Source organism: Typopeltis vanoorti, chromosome 5 (genome assembly GCF_054136105.1).
Source record: "Typopeltis vanoorti isolate ZY-2024b chromosome 5, IOZ_Tvanoo_1.0, whole genome shotgun sequence".
In the NCBI taxonomy this organism is placed as follows: domain Eukaryota; kingdom Metazoa; phylum Arthropoda; class Arachnida; order Uropygi; family Thelyphonidae; genus Typopeltis; species Typopeltis vanoorti.
Window position 1 is genome coordinate 94,690,515 of NC_143553.1, and position 24,788 is coordinate 94,715,302.

A 24,788-nucleotide genomic window follows, 5' to 3' on the forward strand; every position below is an offset into this window, starting at 1 on the left:
GTGTGTGTGTCAGTTTATGTCAAGAAATTTTAAGTTATGAATTTTGGGTTAATACATTACAAGCCATGTATCACATTGATGGCACTGTACTCCAGGAAATAGATGAAGCTAGAGATAAAGTTTAGAGGATATATTGGATATATTGATAAAAGTAGTCCCATAAGGTTACTTGGGTATTGAAGAACACATCAACAAGCAAAGATGAGGAAGTTGTTATTTCTCTTTATAAGGCTTTTATACGTCCACATCTGGATTACTGTGCTCAAGTCTGGTCTCCTGGTTTTCTTGGGGATGAGGAAGCAGTGAAGAGGATTCTGAGATGAGTGACCAAGATGGTGAGTGGCCTGTGGAATGTTCCCTATGAGGATAGATTGAACATGTGCGGATTGCATAAGTTGGATGATAAGAGAAAAAGAGGGGATATGATGGAAACATTTAAGTTGCTTAAAGGATTTTATAGGATAGATGCAGGGGAAATGTTTCAGCACTTGGCTAGAGAGACCAGAACAAAGGGGGGTCATCCCTGGAAGTTGAATAAAGGTGTGGTTAGTAGGGGGTGCGAGGATTAGATTTATTGCTTGGAGTGTTGTGAATGAGTGGAATGGGTTGCCAGAGTCATTTGTGAGTGTTTTGTCTGTTAATGGGTTCAAGGAGAGGTATGATAGATTGTGTGGATAAATCGGGTCTCCTGCAATGAGTCTTTGGATTCTATGGAGGTGCCCGTATAATAATAATAAAATGAGGCTTTTCTTATTTCTTGTGTCTTCTCTCTATCTGAACTTGTGCACATCTTTATGTTGGAACATTGGGTTTGCTACAGAAAAATATAGTAATGTTCTTCTGTATCCTGAGCAGAATACAAGCAAAATCCATTCTCTACATATGAAAGAGATTTTAGCAAAGCAACCTGTATTCATTACAATGTCCACAAACCTTTTTTTTTTTAGGATATATGAAAAACATGCCTGTAATATAGTGGTTTGTTCAATTTCATCTAACTTCAATCCTAAAAAATTTTGTATAAATGCACTTTAACAGAAAAAGATTCTGGTGTGTGCGTATAACTCTTTCTAAAGGCAACAGAAGCAATAAATTTTGGATGCACATTCTGTGTCTTTTAATTTTTAAAGATTAGTACAATTATAAAAAAAATATAAAGCAATGCTGTAATTTGTAGGCAACTCATCCATTATCAAAATATAGATATGCTTATGCACAATTATTCATAAATTCAACATACCTGATGAACTCCAATGAGTCGAGATATTAAATTCATTACCATCAATTTAACTTCAAAACGTTCTGTTAACGTTTCCAATAATTTCAGCAATTTTTCTGCCATTCCTAGTAAATTTAAAACAATGCTGAAATTAATGCAAGTAAATTTTCTACATTACTTCCACACTGAAAAAATAATTTGTATTATAATTTTCCATAAAAGTGAAATTTTGGTTAGGTTCATTAATGTTGATGCAGCAAAGGCTGTGAAACAGGCATATTATGGCTGCAAATTCTGTATTCTCTGTTGGTGTGTCAATTTTGTACAGAGAGAGAGAGAGAGAGAGAAAGGACCACACGACCATGGCTAACTTAGTTTCACTGTGAAATTTGATAATACTCAAAAATATTAAAAGGTCAGATATCTGTAAGCAGAAATTGAAAGGAAAAAAAATTCTTTAAAGCATGAAAACAATGTGACAATTTGCCAATACATGAGAATAAAAATATGAAAATGAAATTTTTCTGAGAATAAAGAACTCTAGCATACCAATATTTACTGCTATGAGTAGTAAGCTAATTAACAAAACATAATACAAACAGTTTTTCTGCATATACCTTCACATTATCCTTAACTTAGGCTCAATGGCATGTCAAAAAAGCAACATGGCTTCACATAAATGCAATGAATGCTGTGAGTGGGAGGTTAACTTTATTTATATAGTGTACTATCGTCAATCATGTGAATTTTCAGACTGATTTATCTATTTTGCAAGTTGAAAAAATCCTTCTGTCTCCCCATGACTAGCTGATTCAATTAACGTTAAGTCAGCTGGTTAGCAAGTACAGCTGAGTTATTAAATAATTCGTATGCTAAACAGTATTTCAAATCAGGTCTTTCCAAGGGCAATGTCATTTGTATAAGCTTACTGAATTCTTCACTATTTCCTCATATGTACGATGATTTGTACCATAAAATATAGTTGAAATTATTACTAATTTCCAATCAACAATTTTCTTCTAAATTAATCTGTTACATGTCAGATATTCATTTTAGATTTCTAAGATACTAACTGAACCAGTCTTCCCATTATTAAGCACCAATTCTGCCTAATCTTTCCTCTTCCATTCTATTTAAGTGCTTTTAACCACCACAGATTATACCTCTCTCAAACACACACATACACATTCTTGAATGTTAACGATGTAAATTTCTTTTCTCATGCAATTTTTCATATGATCATGTAATTTTTCAATTTTCTGACCTTGATGCAACCTGGTCTCTAGTCCTGTTTATTTGTAATCCAATTTTCAAATCCATAAATTAAATCTATTTGAACATTATGTATACTGCTTTAGTGTTTTGGTTCCTAATATTCTATTCCTAATAAATTTATTTATCTGGTTCACTGCCTCTACTCAGTTTTTGCTTATTATGTTAAATTTATTTCACTGGCTCTCCTCCATAAAAGCTTTGCTTATTCTATTTATCTGTTTAATTTGCCATCTCTTCATTAAAATTGCCCAGATATTTGAAATGTTTTTTCTGTTCTGTAGGTTTCTCCTCTGAAGGTTGCAGTTGATATTTTCCACGTTCCTGCTTATTTTCATGGTTTAATAGTTTTTCTGGGTTCAGTAGCTCTAATTCTGATAAAGTAAACAATATTAGATGATAAATAACAGTTGGAGAAATTGCACCATCACCTGACACCTGATTTTACAAACCATCTTTTACATCCTTCAATTCTGGCTGGTGACTTACAACTGAAGCATAGGTTATATATTGTATAGGCTCTGTATAATGTTCCATACATTTGTAGCATTTCAAACAGTTTTTCTTTAAACATATTATGCCTTTTCCAAATCTACAAAAGTTACAAGTACAGATATTTGTCAAATTCTAATGATTTCTCAACTATTCATCTTTAAACAAAGCTGGTCATGGTAACTGCTATCTGGCTTGAATCCATCTTGTTCTTTCCCAAGTCTCTTTTAGCCTGAAGCATGCTTAAATAAATCTTATCAGAAAATTCATCTGTAATTCTCACATTGGTTCATTTTTTTTAATACATGTATACAACAAGAGCTCTATTTCAATCATCTGGAATTTGACCTTCTGAATTATGTTTCAGAATGCTGCCACTAAAAACCTTTATTACATTTGAGTATTTCTGACTGAAAATAATTTAATCCAGCTGTTTTATCAATTTGAAATTTTCTGACAGCCTTTTTCCTACTTCTGGAATGTGTTCATGACCACATCTCTCCTGGATATTTGCTACTTTGTATAGCACTACTACTTCAGTAATTTTTCCAAGTAATTAATTCAGACATCTAGAATATCCTTATCTTCAGTTTTATATCATCTTTATCATCCTCAATTCCTTTTAAATTACTTTTATTCTATTTCTAGACCTCCCCTACTTCAATAGCCTCTAGAACATTTTGTCTCATGACACTTATCTTTTATATTCTTTTCCAATCTTCCATGACTTTGGTTTAGCTACTTTTACACATAAATTAGCTTTCTTACATTTTTCTCTGTATTCTCTAAGGGTACATATTGATCTACTCACTGAGAGCTATCAATATGATTTCTTCTTTTCTAGGACAGTTCTTTTAAATTCCATCATCACTTCACCAGTGCTTATCTAGCTGAGTAAGTGTTATCTTCTGATTTTGTTACTGGATCTTTAAGGTCCAGGTCTTGTTTTCAAATTCTTTCATTTTTTCCCCCTCCAGTTATATCTGAGTCTACATCTGCATGGCTGATTGTTTTTAAAACTTTAATATGTACATATTTTTATTTTCAATACAATACTCATTTTCATCCTACTCAAAACCAAATAGTGATCGCTTCATACTTCAACTCCCTGTACACTCTTATACCCACAAACCATTTAAGATAACACTATCAACAATGACACCATGAAGATAACTATTCTTATTTCTTGAATGTTATCATATGAATACACATCTTTATGTTGAAACACAGTAGGGTTAGCAATCTCTAGTCAATGTCTTAAACAGCAATCCAGCATCGTTTCTCAAAACTAATCTATACATATGGATTCATATCTTAATCTGCTCCTTGTATCCAACAGAAACTGGCTTTTCATTACATCAGTTGTCCTCTCTAACGATCAGAAAAAAATTTCTACTTCTTCCTGCTTGAATCTATGAAATTATAGGCACATGAATCTCAGTGTCCAATCTCTCATTCTGCAATCCATCCACATCACTCTACTTGAAACTGCCTGACATTCAAGAAGTGTGTATCTTCAAGTTTAATGCTGAATATCAATAGCTACTCCCTAATAACTAGTCTTCCTCCAAAGAATGCTATGTTTGGATGAGATGGCACAAACAACTGCAATCTTCCAGTTAGGACAAAGCGGAAGGAGTCTTTTGATATACTATATTTCTTGTGTCAATAAAAATGTCTTAGAGTAAGCTTGATGGACAAGTTTTGATAATGCCAGGTTTTCAACAAGGGTGGTAGTGTGAGAGAACATTAATGTATAACCCAACATACATTTTTTTTTCTTTCTTCTAAAAACAGAAAACTGAAAGTTCTCACCTGGCTGAGGAAGAATGTGTAGTAGAAAGGAAATATGATAGCTGTGTATGCAAACTGTGTGCAAGAATGAACAGCCCTGATCTTGGTAAGAAAGACCAAATGGTATCCTAACAGTTGAGCATGGTTCTATATTCAAACTTCAAGAATTTTATTTCTAACTGAGATCAATGCTATTCCTCCTATTTTACTCTTGAAACAACATGACCAGCCTTCAGTTTTCCATTTTTAGATATAAACCCAAACCATACAATATATTCATGCCCTGTCACAATACTATCCTCATTAAAAAAAATCCAGCACCACTGAAACTCTTATCCATTCAGTGAGGCATTACTGACATATCAAGATGTCAGCTATTCATCATCCCATATGTTAAAAATGTCAAATGCACATCTAAACTACTTAGGTCAACTGGCATTTAAATAGCCGTTCACCAAATAAACAATCTTGTCTCTTTTCTAGGTTCTGATAAGAACTTCTTCCTCTCCCTTTGGCCTACTATGACCTTTATCAAATTCCTTACACCTGTGGTCTATGCTATTTGGACAAATTGGTAAGACTGCAGCTGTTCATTTGTGAAGAACATCCAAACTATATTAAATTCCATGAATCAGAACAATCTATACTTGCAGAACATGCTATTTCCTCCAAACACAGCATTCTTTGGAAGAAGACTGAAGTCTTACATAAAAATTGTTTTCTCATGGTATGGTTGTATGGATGAAATGAATGTATTATCTAGATGAGAAGATTTTTCTATCAAACTGAGTAAGTTTCTTCATCTACATTGTATGCTACAGACAAGCCTACTAGAAAATACATTCTTTGGATTGCAGCTCCAGTCTTTGCAAAAATTTGGAATTGTCATGACCAGGGCTCAACAAATCATGTAAAGCCTACTCATTAAGACTCCTTCCATCCCCTATTTTTTAATTGTGTTCCTATACGTCAATAGAAGATAAGTTCCATACAATGATTAACAGTGCTGAGTGTTATACTGTGATTGGAAAGTTTTTTTTTTAATTATTATTATTATTATTAAATATAAAATATTCTATTTTGTCCAAACTAATGCTAATTGCCAGATAACAAAATCTACCTGCCATGAATGAGTGTATCTGTCAAGCCCTGGTTATAACAATTCCTAATAATGGGTAGTAGGAATTGTCATGACCAGGGCTTAACAGAAATCAAAATGAAATTTTTCAATTGTTTCATTAGTCTTGTATTAAGCAAAATAAGTTATAATTTATTATTCACCTATTTATATGACAAGAAGGAATTAAAGGAACTGTTATTTCATCTTTTATTATTATTTTTTTATGAACCATGAATTGGCTCTGTTGCATTTATTTTAAATGGTATTTATTTTCTGAAGAAATCATTATCAGATAGTACACTGTAACATTAGAGAATACATAAAATTAAAAAAAAAAAATATATATATATATATATATAATAAATAAGTCATCATAGACTCACATAAATATAAATCATTTCATAAAAAGACTCCAAAACATGTATTCATAATGCACTCAATGGTCCAAAAATCTTAAATGCATCAAATGCTTAAATGAGCAGTATCTGAATGTATCCCTAGTGTTCAAAGAATAAATAGGTTGGGAGTGAAATGGATGTGCAACCTTATTAAGCAACAGATCCACAAGAAGATGATATGGAAAGAGAATTGTGAGAATAAGAGTGATAGGAGTCATGAAATATATATAAAGCGCAGGCCAGAAAAATAATCAATATTATGCAGAAAGCTAAATCAGAGTATGAAAAAAAATTGGCTATGCAGGACAAAGGCAATCTAAAAGAATTTTATCGTTATGCCATCAAGCAAAAGAAAGAATGAATGTGGAAGAATAATTTTATTGAATGCAGATGATACTCTAGTGTCAGACGTTAATGAGTTTATTCAATCAACGAGTGCTCACTTTGCTAAGATATATCAACCAGGTATGTAACATAGTACATAGTGCTATATTGGATGACAAGCTAGAGGTGCATGAAAATGAGGTTCAAGAGCTGTTACATAATTTGGATAAGAATATGTCAATAAGAACAGATGGAATATCAGCATATTGCTTAAGGAATGTTCAATTGAATTGGCTAAGCCTTTTACATGTTTGTATTACTTGAGTCTCAGCTCAGGAATGGAAGGAATGTATGATAATTCAATTATACAAGGGTGGTGCAAAAACTGATGTGTCTAACTACCACACCAGAGATACCTATCAGTATCTCTGGTGTAGTAGTGAAGATTTTAGAGAAGTTGGTAAGAACTCACATACAGAAATTGGTAGACAAGCAATGTATACTCTTCAAGGAGCAGTATGGGTTTACTAAAGGAAGATCATCATGTTTCAGCAATTTCCTCACATTTTATAACAATGTTATGGCCAAGTTGGATAAAGGGGATGGATACATTATGATGATGCTGGATTTTGCTAAGGCATTTGATAGGAAACCACACAAAAGGCTGTAGCATAAACTGGAGAATATAGGATTGAAATATAAACTCTTGACTTGGATCAGTGAATGGTTGATAGAAAGATATCAAAAAGTAGTATGTGTTGGGTGTGAATCTGTCAGATTTAAGGTGACCAGTGGTGTACCTCAGGGTTCAATCATTGGGTCATAAGTGCAATTGTTTGCTGATGATGCAAAGATAGGTAGGGCAATCAGGGATGCTATTGATATTGTTGTAATGTTTCTTTGTCTTTTATTGTACAACGGTTGTATTTTTTTTTATTCAATCTTTTCTACCTAAACCTCCTTCTATATTAACCTTATCAGCTGTGCTATTTATGTTGTAACCTTTTCTTCCTTATTATAACTATCCTACCGCTGCGCCATTTATGTTGTATCGCTTCTTATTCACACTTATTTTATACCTTTGTTGCTTTATCTCTGTAATACACTATCGGGTAGCACATGGTACCTCTGAGGGACAATGGAATTTCCTCGAGATCAAGGCAGTACCAGGGTATCTAAGATTTACCTCTCGTAAAACGCCAAGAAATTTATTTGTTTCGCTGAGCCACTTAGCGCTATTAGATTATTAAACATTAACAACCAAGAGGTAATCTCTGGACAGTACTTAATGATACCTATCAACTCTGCAGACGTGGCCAAAATTTACTCTTTTCAAATATCTCTTTTAATATCCTGCATAGGTTCGCATTAATATTTTATAAGCGGTGCATCGGATTCCAGAAATTACAGAAACTCTTTGTTAGAATCAAAAGCAAGGTTTATTATATTCAAAAGTTGATACACATAATAACACTAAATCAAATCCCATCTTAAGGGAATTTCAGACAAGGTATATAAAATTCAAACACTACTATTACGCTTATAGAATATTATACAGTAGCTTCCTAAAGTAAGAATTATATTAACCTTCGCTAATGCATTAATCATGTACTATTATCACAATCAATCTAAGACTCCGTAGCTCTGTCAGACTACACAAGATAACATTCATATCTTTCACAATCTCTTAATATCATGCCAATTCTTTACTCTAAACATATCCTTGATTTCATTCAATATAATGGCGAACTTTAACACAACGACAGATAATAAACATAAATTCAATATCCTTCTAAAGTCCTAGCAATACAACCTTATCCTAGATCATTAATGTTCTTTTTTCATAACATATTAACGTGACACAAATCTTTCATTCCTATTAAGTATAACACAAACAAAGTTTACTTTTCGATTCTTTGGTGCTCCGTAGGCTCACAGGAACAGGCCTTCTGTGGACTGCCAGACTTGTTTCTTCTCGCGGCGAATACGGCCACCAAGACCGTAGCTGCCTATCGGGATTTCTCCGATACCGGGGCACCATCCAACATCAAGGCACTCGCACCCCATGCCGCCACGAAAGACGAACACAGGAGATCCAGGGACAAAAAGCCTTGCTACAGGGTTGCATGACCCTTATATTACCCTCCTCTTTCTTGGCGTTTCTCGCCCCTTTCGATGTCCAGTGAACTACTACATCATGGCGTCCATCGTCTGCGTCACTAATCGCACGTTACAACTCTGTAACCTTTGGACTTGACTCCCTCCCCCAACTGTTGAATATGCGCTTACATTCATAATTCTTTTACACAGGTTAATTTCTAAAGCTCTGGTAATGTTTTACATTTTCAATACTAAATTAACCACGTTCGCGAATGGCACACAATACATACTTATTTAACCTTTTCATAACAGAACACACTTGACACATATATACACATTACTTATTTTACACTTAGAGGCAATTTACTGTATTTATCTCATTCTTTTGTTTGGAAAAGTATGTTAGACTGTGATAAGATAGGAATACATAAATTTCCACTCTATCACAATCTAACAATATCTAGCCCTTACAAAATGATTTGAACAGGCTGAAAATTTGAGCACAAGGAAATGGCTATCAGTTTAATGTTAGTAAGCATAAAATTATGCACTTTGGCATGAACTTTCCAGCAGCATATTATATTAGCAGGTTATGATACAAGAAACTGATGCGGCTAGGAATTGAAGTTCAAAGGTCACATAGCAAAAGCTGCTAATATAATTCAGAGGATTATGATGTTGAAGCAAACCTTGCCATGTAAGAATAAGGAAGTCATTTTGCCTCTTTATAAGACCCCACCTGGATTATTGTGCGCATATTTGGTCTCCCAGGTTCCAAGGGGATAAAGAAGCTGTGGAAGGGGGGGGGGAGGAAGCATTACAAAAATTATATCCAGATTATGAAGACAGATTGAGGGTATGTGGATTACAGGCTATGGTTAACAGGAGAAGGAGAGAGGAGGGGGGGGGTGATATGATAGAGATCTATAAACTTCTGAATGGGTGTTATAGGATATCATCTGATGAAATTTTTCATTATGTGGAAGGTGAGGAGAGAACAAGAGAGCATACATGGAAGTTCAGCTTGTTCATAGTCAAGAAACGAGTAAGAGTAAAGTTGTTCTCTCACAGAGCAGTGAGCAAGTGAGTGGCATAGTTCGCCTTTAGGGGTAGTGAGTGCATTTAGTATGAATGAATTTAAAGGAAGGTATGATTGCTGGTTTTGATGATTTATAGCCTCTCTCAATGAGTCTTTGACTCCCTGGAGGTCTCAGATAATAATAATAATCAGAATGGTTCAGAAGTTGAATTATTATATTAGAGCAATAACCGCTTATAATGTGATTGTACTTAAAATGTTAATTCCATAATTTAATAACTGCTTATAATAAATATAACTATTTTACCTTGAGGATCATGAATTAGATGAAGAGCTGAAAAATTGAAGGCAGGTGGCTTAAATTTCTTTTTCTTTGTTTTCTATAAAAGAAAATAACCAAATTCGATTTCATTTTTATCCATTTGCAAATATCAACATGAAAGGCTGCTAGAAAAAAACTACTATTAGTAGAATGAAATGAAAGACTAAGGGAAAAAAAAACTTCATGCCATTATTTGCTTATCTACAGAATACAATTTGTAAGAAATAATAACTGCTCCTGAAGAAAGGTCACTCCAGAGAATGGAGGTGTTGAAAGAATAAATAAGAATGAATTAATTTTAGTACACCTTATAAGTTTATTGAAAGAATAAATAAGAATGATTTAATTTTAGTACACCTTATAAGTTTATATGAGCATGGAAGTGGAACTGAAAAAGGATGAATAGTGTCCATAAAGATATACACTGCTCAGTAAGAAGTCAAAGGACACCACAGAACAAACAGTCATGACTTCTTCACCTTAATAAGATGTAGAATCACCTATAGCTGCAATGGCTACAGGACATACTTTCACAAGCACACAACAGTGATCAATGGGAATTTTGGACCATTCTTCATATAGGCATGAAATGAAGTCCTGGACTGTTGTGGGGCAGACATCCCTAGACCTCACCCAATGCCCCATTTCAACCCGACACATATTCGATCAGGGCTCTGTGGAGGCCAGTCAGGTGTGCTGATGCTCATGTCCACAAACCACGAAGTTACAGCAGCAGTCTTACGATACAGTGAATTGTCTTGCTGAAAGAGATAATAATCAGTTCTGTAGAAATACCATAAAGTAAGAAGCATTGCATTGTCCAGAATGTTCAGATACCTTCCAGAGTTCAATGTTTGTGGTAATACAAACAGAGATCCAAAGCCAAACCTGAAAAAACAGGATCATATCATCACGCCATCACCTCTGAATTTCATAACTGGGGTTATGCACTCTGGTAAGAGACATTCACCAGGCATCTGCCACACACACACACACACGTCCATCTGCTCAGTAGAAGGTGTAGCTTGACTTGCCGCTCCATAACATAGCTTTCCATGTCTCACTACACGCTCTTTGCACTGAAGACAATGCTGCATGTTGTTTGAGTAATGTGGGGGATTGTATATTGCGGTCCTACCATGAAAACCCATGTTGTGAGCCTTGCTTCTGAATGATTTTGTGCAGATTCTGTGTGTCAGCTGATGAATGGTGACTATTACATATTATCCATTATAGCAGTGCTTCCCAAACTTATGGATGTAAAGGCTCATTTGGAAAAATTAAAATATTTCATGCCCCCATCGAAAAAAATTGTAATACAGATATATATTATTATAATATTTATTGTATTCATATTCAATACAATATAATTTATATCCAAGATTTTGCTTTGTAGGCTTTTTTGTGCTTCTTATCAATACCACTGAAATGAAACTTATATGAATAAGCATATATTTACTAATATTCATTAAGCGCTGAAATACGCAAGAAGCAAAATTTGTGAACTAACACAAATGTGTGATTTTTTCCATTAAAATACAAAAAATAACAAAAAAGAAATAATAAAAATTAAATATGTTTCTTTGAAGATAAAAAAAAAATCTACATCATCATCAAATGTCTGACATGTACCCTCAAGGGGGTGTACAGGATATGATAGTACTACATGAAAAATTTAAATCATTACTAACTTCATATCTACAATTTTCCTCCAAATCAGTCTGTTACTTGTCAAGACTCCAATATTATCAGATCTTATATGTCTATCATCTAAGCACTTTGTTTGGGTTGTTTTCCTGCCAACCTGGCAGAGAACACTTGTTTTGCTAATCTTTCCTCGCTCATTCTGTTTAGGTGACCATACCACCTGAGATTAGCTCTGCTAATGCATTCCTGGATGCTGACAATGTCAAGTTTTTTCCTAATATCTGCATTTTTAATATGATATTGCCATTGATGCCATCTGTTCACGCCTCTAATCTTTCTCAGAACTCTCATATCTGCGGTCTCTAATCTTTGGTGGAGTGTTTTACTTCTGACCCAGCTCTCAGATCCATAAGTTAAAACTGGTTTGAACACTGTCTTGTATACTAATTTAGTGTTCCGACTAATTTATCTCTTATTCCATATGAATTTATTCAATTGACTTCCCACCATACCAGCTTTGCTGATTATGTTGTCTATTTCTATATTTAATTTACCATCTTCACTAAAAATTGTGCCTAAGTAGCCGAAATGTTTTACTTGTATCACAGGTTCCATGTTCACAACACAGTTCACATTTTCAACAATTCTACCTATTTTCATTGTCTTTGTCTTTTTAATGCTGACCTTCATACCATATCTATTACAACAGTTATTCAATTTAGTCAGGGAATCTTGCAAACTTGTAGTGGATTTATTTAGAAGTATAACATAGTCTGCATAAAGCAAAGAGCTGACATTGACATCTCCAATTCTGATATCATGTTTAATACCACTTCCCTACATAATGTGATCCATATAGATAATGAATAACAGAGGGGAAAATGTACATCCTTGTCTCACACCAGATTTAACATTAAACCATCTTCCTATACTTCCTTCAATTCTAACTGCTGACTTACAACTCAAATAAAGACTAAGCATTGCTTGATATAATGCCCCATTGACACCATATAACTGTAGCATATTGAATATGCTTCTCTCTCTCTCTCTTGGCACCGTGTCATATGCCTTTTCCAGATCGACAAAACTTAAATACATATCTTTGTTATATTCCCATGCTTTCTTGACTATTTGTCGTAAAGTGAAGATCGGATCCTACAGCCTCTATTTGGCCTGAATCCAGCTTGTTCTTCACCAAGCTTTTCATCCACAATTCTTCTCAACCATTTCTCAAGTATACTTACATAGATCTTGCCAGGAACACTCAGTAGGGAAATACCTCTGTAATTCTCACATTCAGTTTTATTTCCCTTTTTATATATGGCTACTATTAGAGCTCAACTCCAATCATCGGGAATTCGTCCCTCTGTCCAGGCTTTCTGAACTATGCAGTGCAGCCACTGTAAGACTTTTATACCACCATACTGGTCGAATATTATCTACTCCTGCTGCCTTTCCACATTTCAAGCCTTTGATGGCTTTTTCTACTTCAAGTATAGATATGTATTCCTGACTGTATGCCTCTTGAGTGTTTTTTACTACTGTGCTATCACTGCTTGTTTCGATTAGCAGTTTTTCAAAGTAATTACTCCATACTTCAAGGATATCTTTTTCTGACGTTTTCATGTCACCTTTATTATCTCTAAACTCCTTTTACAGCAGTCTTTTCTCCATTTCTAAGCTTCTTCAACAACTTCCAGAATATCTTACCATTTTCTTGATATTTATTTTCTATGTTCTTGCCAAAGTCCTCCCATGACTTTTGTTTAGCTTTCTTACATTTGTCTCTGTATTCTCTAAGAGCAAAAGCTGACTTATTTGCCAGGAATGTTTGATATGCTTTCTTCTTTTCCTTCACTGCCTCTAACTTCCTGTGTCCACCATGGAGTTCTAATTTTTCTATCCTTGCAGACAACTTCACCACATGCCTCTCTACTGAATCAATCAGGGCTTTCTTCAAGGCTTGCCACTGAATCTCCAAGGTTTGATTCTTGTTCTCAAACTCTTTCATTTTTTCTTCAATAATATTTCTGTATTTTAGTCTACAGTTCACATCTGAGAGCTGCTCAACTTTTATTCACTTTAAAACTTTCTTATATGTTATTCTTTTCAATATGAAATTCAATTTTATCCTGCTCAAGACTAAATAGTGATCACTTCCAATTTCAAATCCTCTGTACACTCTGGTGTCCTGCACCAGGGAGAAAACATCACTATCAACAATAACATAGTCAATGAGACTTTTCTTATTCCTTGACTCTTCTCTCCATGTGAATTCGTGCACATTTTTATGTTGGAACATGGTGTTAGTAATAACCAGTCCATGTCCTGAGCAGAAATCCAACAGGAATTTGCCATTATTATTAGCTTTGCTCTTTTCTCCAAAGTTTCCCCAGATATTTTTGTATGTCTCACAATCATTTCCTACTCTGCTATTTAAATCCCAAACAAGAACCATCTTTTCCTTTTTCATTGTGTCAGTTGCTTTTTCTAAAGCATCAAAAAATTCCTCCACTTCTACCTTAGTAGAACCTTCTGTGGGACCATAGGCACAAATAAGTCTCATTGTCCAATTCCCCATTCTGATATTAGCCCACATCACTCTACTTGAGACTGGCTGCCATTCAAGAAGATGAGCCTCGTATTTTGTGTTGAATACATGGCTACTCCTTTTTCCTTGATTGTCATTTCCTGAATATAACATTTTGTATTTATTGCTCAGAAAGATCTCACCAATTTTTGTCTTTTTAGTTTCAGTCATCCCTATTATGTCGATCTAGTACTTATCTAATTCTTCAGCTAGCTCCATTTCTTTGCCATTCAAGCTTCTTATGTTGAAGTACCAATCTTTAACTCTGGTGATGTTGAGTTGGGGTATGCTTTAAGACTTGTTCCAGTAGCTGACTTTTCGCTGTTCGCCCTGATTCCCTGGCAAAAACAATGGGGGCCTTGTTTAACTGAATTTGCCAAACAGATAGACCTGCAACATGGCATCCTATCACACTACCTCCTTCAAACTCAATTAGTTCCCTTCTCACAACCATTTCACCCAGACACAGTTTTTTAGGGGCATCATATTCCTCCAATTTATACTGGCTACAAATACATGACTCGTTACATTGCATGGTGCACCTTGGTCATTGGGGGTGCAGTTGACTTCTTTCTAGGCAGTGTATATGCCGGCAGGGGGGGGGATACAGAATCCAAGCATTTTAATGATATTGAGTGGAGTAAAACAGGAAAGAAGTGGAAAATCATAATATATTGACCTGCTTTCTTCTATACAAAATCAAGACTGTTAAACATTTGTTTTGAGAAGTACTATCTCCTAGATATCACCATACATAGTGTACTCCATAAGTTTTATAATAAAAGTTATAAAAAATCAAAATCACATGACAGAAAGATAAAACATTTGTTTTTTGAAATATGATCCATTAGTTATACAAGCTTTAATGCAGTTAGAGTTTTCGGAGAGCTGCAGAAAATTCCACTTATTCAATTGTCTTTAATTCATTAGTTAAAGCTTTTTAGATGGCTGGAACATCTGCAAACTGTTCTTTCAGGTTTATTTTCAATAAACAAATAAATCTGGTGAGTAAAGGGATGATAAAGAGTGGAAGTACTTTTGTGTGTCAGAAAGTGACGCATATTTATACCTTTACGAGCAGGCACATTATCAAGCAATAGGAAAAAATGTTGTGTCTCGAATGTACCAACACAAACATGTTGAATGTATTTTAGAAGAAAATCCGTAACTTCTTTATAAAATTCTGCATTCACTTTTCTCTGCTCTGGTACAAATTCTTAGAGCAACATCTTGAGAGTCAAAAAAAAAAAAAAAAAATTATCATTCCATGATTTTTAGAATCTCAATTTCCTCACTGTGTGTGTGTGTGTGTGTGGAGGGGGGTACCACACCAACCCATTCAGGACTCTGTTGTTTTGTTATTGTAGGCAAAACACCACTTCATCTCACCTAATGAATTTTCCAAGGAAATTTTCGTCTGCATCTTCCATCACGATAATGTCCCAACAATTCATGACTTGATCTTCTCTTTGCTCAGCTGTCAAAGCATCTGGAACAAAATGCACACATAACTTCCTTTTCCCCAAATCTTCACTCAGATTGCAGAGAATGGTGCTCTTAGGAATGTTTAAAGTCACCACTATCATCAGTGATGTGGTGACAATTATTCTTCACCACTCAATGACAGCAGCAAATGTTTTCCTGCATTTGAGTTGATGTTGGATGGCCACTTCACACTTGATTCCCTTCCATCAAGCAAATCACCTGAAGATAGGTTTGTTCAGATCCTCATTTCCATAAACCTGTTGTACCATTTCTAGGGTTTCTATAGTAGAAAATCCTGCTCTCAAAACAAAATTTAATCACAATTCTCTGTTCGCTTTTCACATCCATGACATATAAAGAAAAACACTTCACACTACACATCATAACTCACACACTACTGAATGTAATATAGCCTCACTCACTGAGAGTGTAGACATTAGTTGGTCCTAAAATTAATGAACTACACCGTGCAATTCTATAGCAAGATGCTTTGAATAATGAAAATCAGAAGGATTAGACTTTAGATGGTAATTAAATCTGCAAATAGAACTAAAACTGAGGGCAAACAAGGTTTGATTACTAGTCTCAAACTCATTCATTTTTTCTTGAATAATGTTGGTGTATTTAATTTAGTCTACAGTTCACATCTGAGAGCTGCTCAACTTTTATTCGCTTTAAAACTTTCTTACATGTTATTCTTTTCAATATGAAATTCAATTTTATCCTGCTCAAGACTAAATAGTGATCACTTCCAATTTCAAATCCTCTGTACACTCTGGTGTCCTGCACCAGGGAGAAAACATCACTATCAACAATAACATAGTCAATGAGACTTTTCTTATTCCTAGCCTCTTCTCTCCATGTGAATTTGTGCACATTTTTATGTTGGAACATGGTGTTAGTAATAACCAGTCCATGTCCTGAGCAGAAATCCAACAGATATTTGCCATTATTATTAGCTTTGCTCTTTTCTCCAAATTTTCCCAAAATATTTTTGTATGTCTCACAATCATTTCCTACTCTACTATTTAGATCCCCAACAAGGACCAACTTTTCCTTTTTCATTGTGTCAGTTGCTATCTCTAAAGCCTCAAAAAATTCCTCCACTTCTACCTTAGTAGAACCTTCTGTGGGACCATAGGCACAAATAAGTCTCACTGTCCAGTTCCCCATTCTGATATTTGCCCACATCACTCTAATTGATATTTCTTGTCATTCAAGAAGATTGTGCCTCATATTTAATGTTGAATACTATAGCAACTCCTTTTCCCTGATTGTTACTGCCTGAATATAACATTTTGTATTTATTGCTTATAAAGATCTCACCCATTTTTGTCTTTTTTTTTTATTGTTTCAGTCACCCCTATTATGTCTGTCTGGTACTCATCCAATTCCTCAGCTAGCTCTATTTCTTTGCTAATAGGCTTCTTATGTTGATAGTACTTCTGGTGATGTTGAATTGAAATGTGTTTCAGGATTTGTTCCAGTAGTTGACTATTCACTGTTTGCTCTGGTTCCATGGCGAAAACAATTGGGTCCCTGTTTAACTGGGCAACGCCCCAGCTGGCATGAAATTCAGTCATGTTGTACCATCAGTTTACATTGTGGTTTAAGCCAATAAGAATACAATTTGGTTGGCTAAATCTCAAATTGCCATCAATTTAGGTCTGATGATGATGATAATAATATAATTATACCTATGTATGGGAGGCTTTTCAGTAGTTTGTTAAAGTGAATTTGTTACAGTGAGAGTCAACTGTATTTTAAGTAGCTATAGAATGCTAGTTTATGATAATACAAAAACTGAATTTTGGTATATTTAGTTTTGTCAGTCAAAATTAAGTATTGCAATGCGTTCCCTTTCATACATATTTCACCAGAAAATTTTGATAAGAATGCTTAAGTAAACAGATATAGAAAGCTGGATATGAAAATACAAAACTCCACAACTACAGTTAACCTGAATTGGAATCTAATTTTATCTATGAGTGATAACCAGTCACAAATCATTTAGCTCAATCAATTGAACTGTATTTGACTGCAGGAATGAAATTCAGTCTGCTGCTTAAGAGAGTAGGCTTCTTTTTTTTTTTTTTAATTTTTATTTTGAAATTAAAATTGGATTAATATTTTTCAATAATATAAATATTCTAATTCAAAATTAGTATCTTTATAACTAATATGGCCATTAACAATGGAAACTATTTATATACTTAGCTAGATATATCTATTTTTCAACATAATTTGATTTAAATCATTAGTAGTTTCTCACAGTTATTAACAATTAAACTTTGATCATGTGGTTGATTAAAAACTAAGATCAAAATTCACTCATTTCTTGATTTCCTAATACATATGGTATAATCATGAACATTTTCAGGAAAAATAAAATTCTGAATGCAGTCCACAGGCATCTGAAAGCCATGGAATGCCGATTGTGAGAATGAGACTCTGAATTAAAAAAGCATCATAAATTTTTCAGCTTTACCTTTACAGATAACTTTGTCCTTGCTAAAAGTCTCTTTCTTTTCTTTGTTTTTTTATTCACTTGGTTAGATACCAATACTTCTTTTAGAGATGGCCCCTCATCCTAGACAAACAATAAATGGATTTTAGTATTTTTCAAATTACCAATGAAAAATAAATAAGTACAACAAAATTAAACATTTTGTTTAGAGAGTATAATTTACAGCAATGATAATTTCAAACATTATATAAAGTTAAATAAACAATAATTTATATGCTGTCACAGAATCAAAAAATACTCTATTTCATTAATAACTGACTGACAAAGCACATTCTCATCTCATCTTCATAATAAATTTAGTTTAATCCTTTATCCAAGTGTAAGCAAACAAAGTTTGCACCTGAAGTATCTTCAGGACTGAGGCAACTCGTAGTAAAGGTGGACCAAGTTCTCATCACTCCTTGTCTCAGTATCTCCCATCATGCAAAGCACATCTCCTTGCAGACATGTATAATGCTATGCATTAAGGAAAGGGCCACTACCCAGACCAGTTTTGACCTTTATTGAGGTCTCGTCAGTGGGAGCCAGACCCAGAAGTGGTGATATTAAGGCAGAAGCAATGGAGAGGTTGTAAAATATCACGAGAAACAAGTTTTGTTTAACGAATTTTCGCTAATTATTTTACAATTAAATTTTTGTCTAGAATAATAAAATATAAGAATGTACTATGTAGTTGCAATAATAAAAGAATTGTAAAGATGTATATGCTGTTAAAAGTGCACCTGCACTATAGAAATATTACTAAGAGCTTAAAAAGAATTAGCTCGTGGCTAATTCTGGAATGTTCAGAATTGAGAACAAAGAACTGTGATTTGAATAAAAGGGCAATACAGCACATGGTTCAAGGCTTTTTTTGACCTGTGGTTGACCTTTCCTGGACTTTAGCACAGTACCTATGAGGGGCTCCTTCTGGAGTAGAAGGATGATAGTTTTTCCCGCCGATGCTGGATGTACTTCTGCCGCCCACTCGCTCTAGGCTGCAGATAGCCACGGCAGAACTCCAGTGCATAATTAGAAGGAAGACTATCGAGGATTTGACCTCATAGAAGTGACCACGTGTATCATTAAGGAATCGAACTTTCCTCTTGGGAAATTGTTAACAAGTAAGCCCTCGTTTCGTTTTGCAGTATGTGATACGATTGTGTCTAGAAATCATAAATAGAAAGAAAGAGACTAATTGTTAACTAGCAGCTATATGTGAACTGAATGTTTAATTCCGTTCACATATTTAAGGAAATTAATGTTATCTGATTCTTGGGATGCTTGATACAAGATCTGAATTAGCCTTAATTAAGAAGCAAAATGTAATGGAAGAGAATTAATTGTGTTAACGTTCTAATAACAATTGTGTATGCTTAGGAGTTTTTTTTGTCTATAGAGGATATTCTGTGATAAGTAAGATTGAGTAATTTTGCCAGTAAAAGTGTTATAATCTATGATGTTCAGATAGTGAGTTAATGTGTGATATATGGTGCATTTTGTTTAAGTTAGTATATAATCATTCTTTCTATGCTTTGTATCATGTCTTTGAAGTCAAAATATGGTTTTTACAATTGCCTGATTTTAATTCCTAAGCCAATGCACTATCCCAAAAATAATTAACGAACCTGTGGGAGTAAATTATAACAGCGAACCACGACTTGCAATTTAGGATATTTGTGTAGAAGTGTAAGATTACATTTTGTCTTCTTCTCGCCCTGACTGTTAACATACATTAGATCAATTAAGTGGCACAGTCGAAAACTAAATAAATTTCTTAATTGATTTTTGTATGATTGCTCAGGGATTGCCATGCCAGATAGATCTTCAAAATAAGGTCTATCTAGCAGCAGAAGAAAGGGCGGGGGCAAGAAGTAATACTAAGTAAGGAAATAGAATAGAATAATAGAAGACACGTGAATATATTACAATGGCACAGCCATCGGCAGGATAAAATCCACAAAAAAAAATTCAAGTGAAGTGGATTGGGATAGTTTTGGCTTAAGGAACAGATAAAGTTTAGCAAGTAAGAATATTTCCTTACTTGGAAATATTCCCTACGACCGCGCGGTTAGCCTAGTGGCTTTGCGCTTCGCAACCATATGCCTGGGGAAGGAGTGTCCCAGGTTCGATTCCCATTGTAGACGTGAGGAATTTGAGGATGTTCCTCAGGCATAGCCAAGTTAGCCGGTCTTGGGCGCGGTCAGTAGGGTTTTTTTCCGCCAGTTTATCTGGCGTTTTTCATCCCGAAAGCAGGCAAACTGGCCCCGTGAACATACACCTCTACAATCAAAAAAATATATCCCCCCCCCAGCACCAGACCAGACCAGGGTTGGGAACAGTACTAACAAGTAGTCGCATCTAAGTAACACGCGGACCCTGCATAGGAAGCGGGAATAACGCGAAGAAGAAGAAGAAGAAGAAGAAGAATATTTCCTTTTTGCAATTGAAATTATATGAATTGTGATACTACTGATTGTAAAGTAACTAGCACTGACATAAGAACGGATGACAAGGAGTTTTTCATCATCATCATCATCATCGTCAAATTCCTGCCATGTACCCTCAAGGGGTGTACAGGATATGACAGTACTACATGAAAAAATTACATCATTACTAACTTCTTATCTACAATTTTCCTCCAAATCAGTCTGTTACTTGTCAAGACTCCAACATTATCAGATCTTATATTTCTATCGTCTAAGGCACTTTGTACCGTATCAATCCACCTATATCTTGGTCTTCCTCTGGGTCGTTTTGCTGCCAACCTGGCAGAGAACACTTGTTTTGCTAATCTTTCCTCTCCCATTCTATTTAAGTGACCATACCATCTGAGATTAGCTCTGCTAACGCATTCCTGGATGCTGACAATGTCAAGTTCTTTCCTAATATCCTCATTTTTGATATGATATTGCCATTGATGCCATCTGTTCACGCCTCTAATCTTTCTCAGGACTCTCATATCTGCGGTCTCTAGTCTTTGGTCAAGTGTTTTACTTCTGACCCAGCTCTCAGATCCATAAGTTAAAATTGGTTTGAACACAGTCTTGTATACAGATTTAGTGTTCCGACTAATTTCTTTCTTATTCCATATGAATTTATTCAATTGACTTCCCACGATACCAGCTTTGCTGATTCTGTTGTCTATTTCTATATTTAGTTTACCATCTTCAGTAAAAATTGTGCCTAAGTAGCTGAAATGTTTTACTTGTTCCACAAGTTCTCCATTCACAACACAGTTGACATTTTCAATGATTCTGCCTATTTTCATTGTCTTTGTCTTTTTATTGCTGACCTTCATACCATATCTATTACAACAGCTATTCAATTTAGTCAGAGAATCTTGCAGACTTTTAGCGGATTTATTTAGAAGTATAACATCATCGGCATACAGCAAAGAGCTGACATTAACATCTCCAATTTTGATATCAGGTTTAATACCACACTCCTTCATAATGTGATCCATATAGATAATGAATAACAGAGGGGATAATGTACATCCTTGTCTCACACCAGATTTAACATTAAACCATCTTCCTGTACTTCCTTCAATTCTAACTGCTGACTCACAACTCAAATAAAGACTAAGTATTGCTTGATATAATGCCCCACTGACACCATATAACTGCAGCGTATTGAATAGCTTCTCTCTTGGCACCTTTTCATATGCCTTTTCCAAATCGACAAAACTTAAATACAGATCTTTGTTATATTCCCATGCTTTCTCGACTATTTGTCGTAAAGTGAAGATCTGATCCTGACAGCCTCTATTTGGCCTGAATCCAGCTTGTTCTTCACCAAGCTTTTCTTCCACAATTCTTCTCAACCGTTTCTCAAGTATACTTGCATAGATCTTGCCAGGAACACTCAGTAGAGAAATACGTCTAATTCTCACATTCAGTTTTATTTCCCTTTTTATATATGGGTACTATGAGAGCTCTACTCCAATCATCGGGAATTCGTCCCTCTGTCCAGGCTTTCTGAACTATGCAGTGCAGCCACTGTAAGACTCTTATACCACCATACTTCAGTATTTCTGGTCGAATATCATCTACTCCTGCTGCCTTTCCACATTTCAAGCCTTTGATGGCTTTTTCTACTTCAAGTATGGGTATGTATTCCTGACTGCATGCATGGTCAGTGTTTTTTTATCACTGTGCTGTCATCACTGCTTGTTTCATTTAGCAGTTTTTCAAAGTAATTACTCCATACTTCAAGGATATCTTTTTCTCCTGTTTTCATTTCACCTTTATCATCTCTAATTCCTTTTACAGCACTCTTTCCTCCATTCCTAAGCTTCTTCTTCAACAACCTCCAGAATATTTTGCCACCTTCTTGATATTTATTTTCTATATTCTTGCCAAAGTCCTCCCATGACTTTTGTTTAGCTAGTTTTACACACTGTTTAGCTTTCTTACATTTGTCTCTGTAGTCTGTAAGAGTAAAAGCTGACTTATTTGCCAGGAACTTTTGATATGCTTTCTTCTTTTCCTTCACTGCCTCTTTAACTTCCTGTGTCCACCAGGGAGTTCTGATTTTTTTATCCTTGCACACAACCTCACCACATGCCTCTCTGGCAGAATCAATCAATGTTTCCTTCAGAGTTTGCCACTGAATCTCCAAGGTTTGATTCCTGTTCTCAAACTCTTTCATTTTCTTTTCAATAATATTTCTGTATTTTAGTCTACAGTTCGCATCTGAGAGCTGCTCAACTTTTATTCGCTTTAAAACTTTCTTACATGTTATTCTTTTCAATATGAAATTCAATTTTATCCTGCTCAAGACTAAATAGTGATCACTTCCAATTTCAAATCCTCTGTACACTCTGGTGTCCTGCACCAGGGAGAAAACATCACTATCAACAATAACATAGTCAATGAGACTTTTCTTATTCCTAGCCTCTTCTCTCCATGTGAATTTGTGCACATTTTTATGTTGGAACATGGTGTTAGTAATAACCAGTCCATGTCCTGAGCAGAAATCCAACAGATATTTGCCATTATTATTAGCTTTGCTCTTTTCTCCAAATTTTCCCAAAATATTTTTGTATGTCTCACAATCATTTCCTACTCTACTATTTAGATCCCCAACAAGGACCAACTTTTCCTTTTTCATTGTGTCAGTTGCTTTTTCTAAAGCCTCAAAAAATTCCTCCACTTCTACCTTAGTAGAACCTTCTGTGGGACCATAGGCACAAATAAGTCTCATTGTCCAGATCCCCATTCTCATATTTGACCACATTACTCTACTTGAGACTGACTGCCATTCAAGAAGATTAGCCTTGTATTTTGTGTTGAATACTATGGCTACTCCTTCTTTTCCTTGACAAGGAGTTTTTTAGGACTGTAAATCCTCACCTTGTTATTCCATCGTTCTCTGGGGATGAAAATAATGACATTCATTCCTATTTTGGTTTTGTAGAGGAATTAAGAAAAATTGGGAGGTGGACGGACTTCCAGTTACTGATTCTCCTAAGAAACAAACTGGTTGGTATAGCAAAGATCTTCTTAAATGCTTCCCCTATTCTTAGAGACACGTTAGAGTATTCAAAGTTTAAGGATACTTTAATATCTCAATATTCCAAAGTGAGGAACGTAAGCACCAATCTTTGGAAGTTACAGAAATGTGGGCAAGGAAACAAAGAAAGTGTTACAGACTTCTATAATAAACTACTAACTCTTGCAAGTAGTATGAGTGTTTCTGAGGAGGATAAGCTGCATTTAGATTGGGCAGTCTTCCATCAATTTTGATTGGGATTAAGGGAAGAGCTAAAAGAAACAGCATATAAAAAGAAAATAAAGAATTTGGAAGAGTGTTACCTTGCAATCAGAAACAAAGAGGAAAGGCTTAGTGATATACATCCTGCCTCTATCCCCAAACAAGTACACTCTATTAAACAAGTAGGTGATTCCAACTGTAACTCAAAAAAGGTTCTTGATATGCTGAAAGAAAAACCCCCAAGAGAAGTGGAAGGAAAGGACGTAAACCTAGAGAACATGGCTCAGATTAAGGTTGTGACTGAAGAAAAATTGACCACCAAACCGAAGGTAACTGATCCCTTTGATATGGAGTCAGTAAGATTATTAATTAAGCATAAAATAGAGAGGTTACATCAACTGGTAATGGAGCGATTAGACGCCATTATCAAAGAATTAGGTGAGCTCAAAATGATGGCCCCAAAATTTAATCCATGTCAGGAAAGGGGGTTAGTGAAGAGAAAGACAGAAGAAAGCCACCTAAATGTTAAAACTGTAACAAGGTAGGAGGACATTTAGCTAATAACTGCTTTATGAGGAAAAACTCACTCCCCCCCTAGAGGAATGAGATATGAATCAAATGTCATGTTTAATAAAAAGAGATCTGATAGTTCTATGACAATTATTCAAGGCTTGATAGGAGGGATACCTTGTGATATCCTACTGGATCCCACGTCTCAGCTATAACCAGGTCATTCTTCAAGAGAGTATGTACCCGTAACAC

General features: G+C 35.0%; 1 protein-coding gene across 1 annotated transcript in view; it reads right to left on the reverse strand.

The window, feature by feature from the left end:
- Mys45A (SDA1 domain containing protein Mys45A) overlaps nt 1-24,788 on the reverse strand; it is a 203,423-nt gene that overhangs the window by 119,060 nt on the left and 59,575 nt on the right. The window contains exons 9-11 of the mRNA XM_090393262.1: nt 18,291-18,392; nt 10,066-10,138; nt 1,241-1,344 (exon numbers count right to left, since the gene is read on the reverse strand). Of these exons, the coding sequence (XP_090249388.1) occupies nt 1,241-1,344; nt 10,066-10,138; nt 18,291-18,392 (279 nt within the window). The remainder of the gene's footprint in view (nt 1-1,240; nt 1,345-10,065; nt 10,139-18,290; nt 18,393-24,788) is intronic.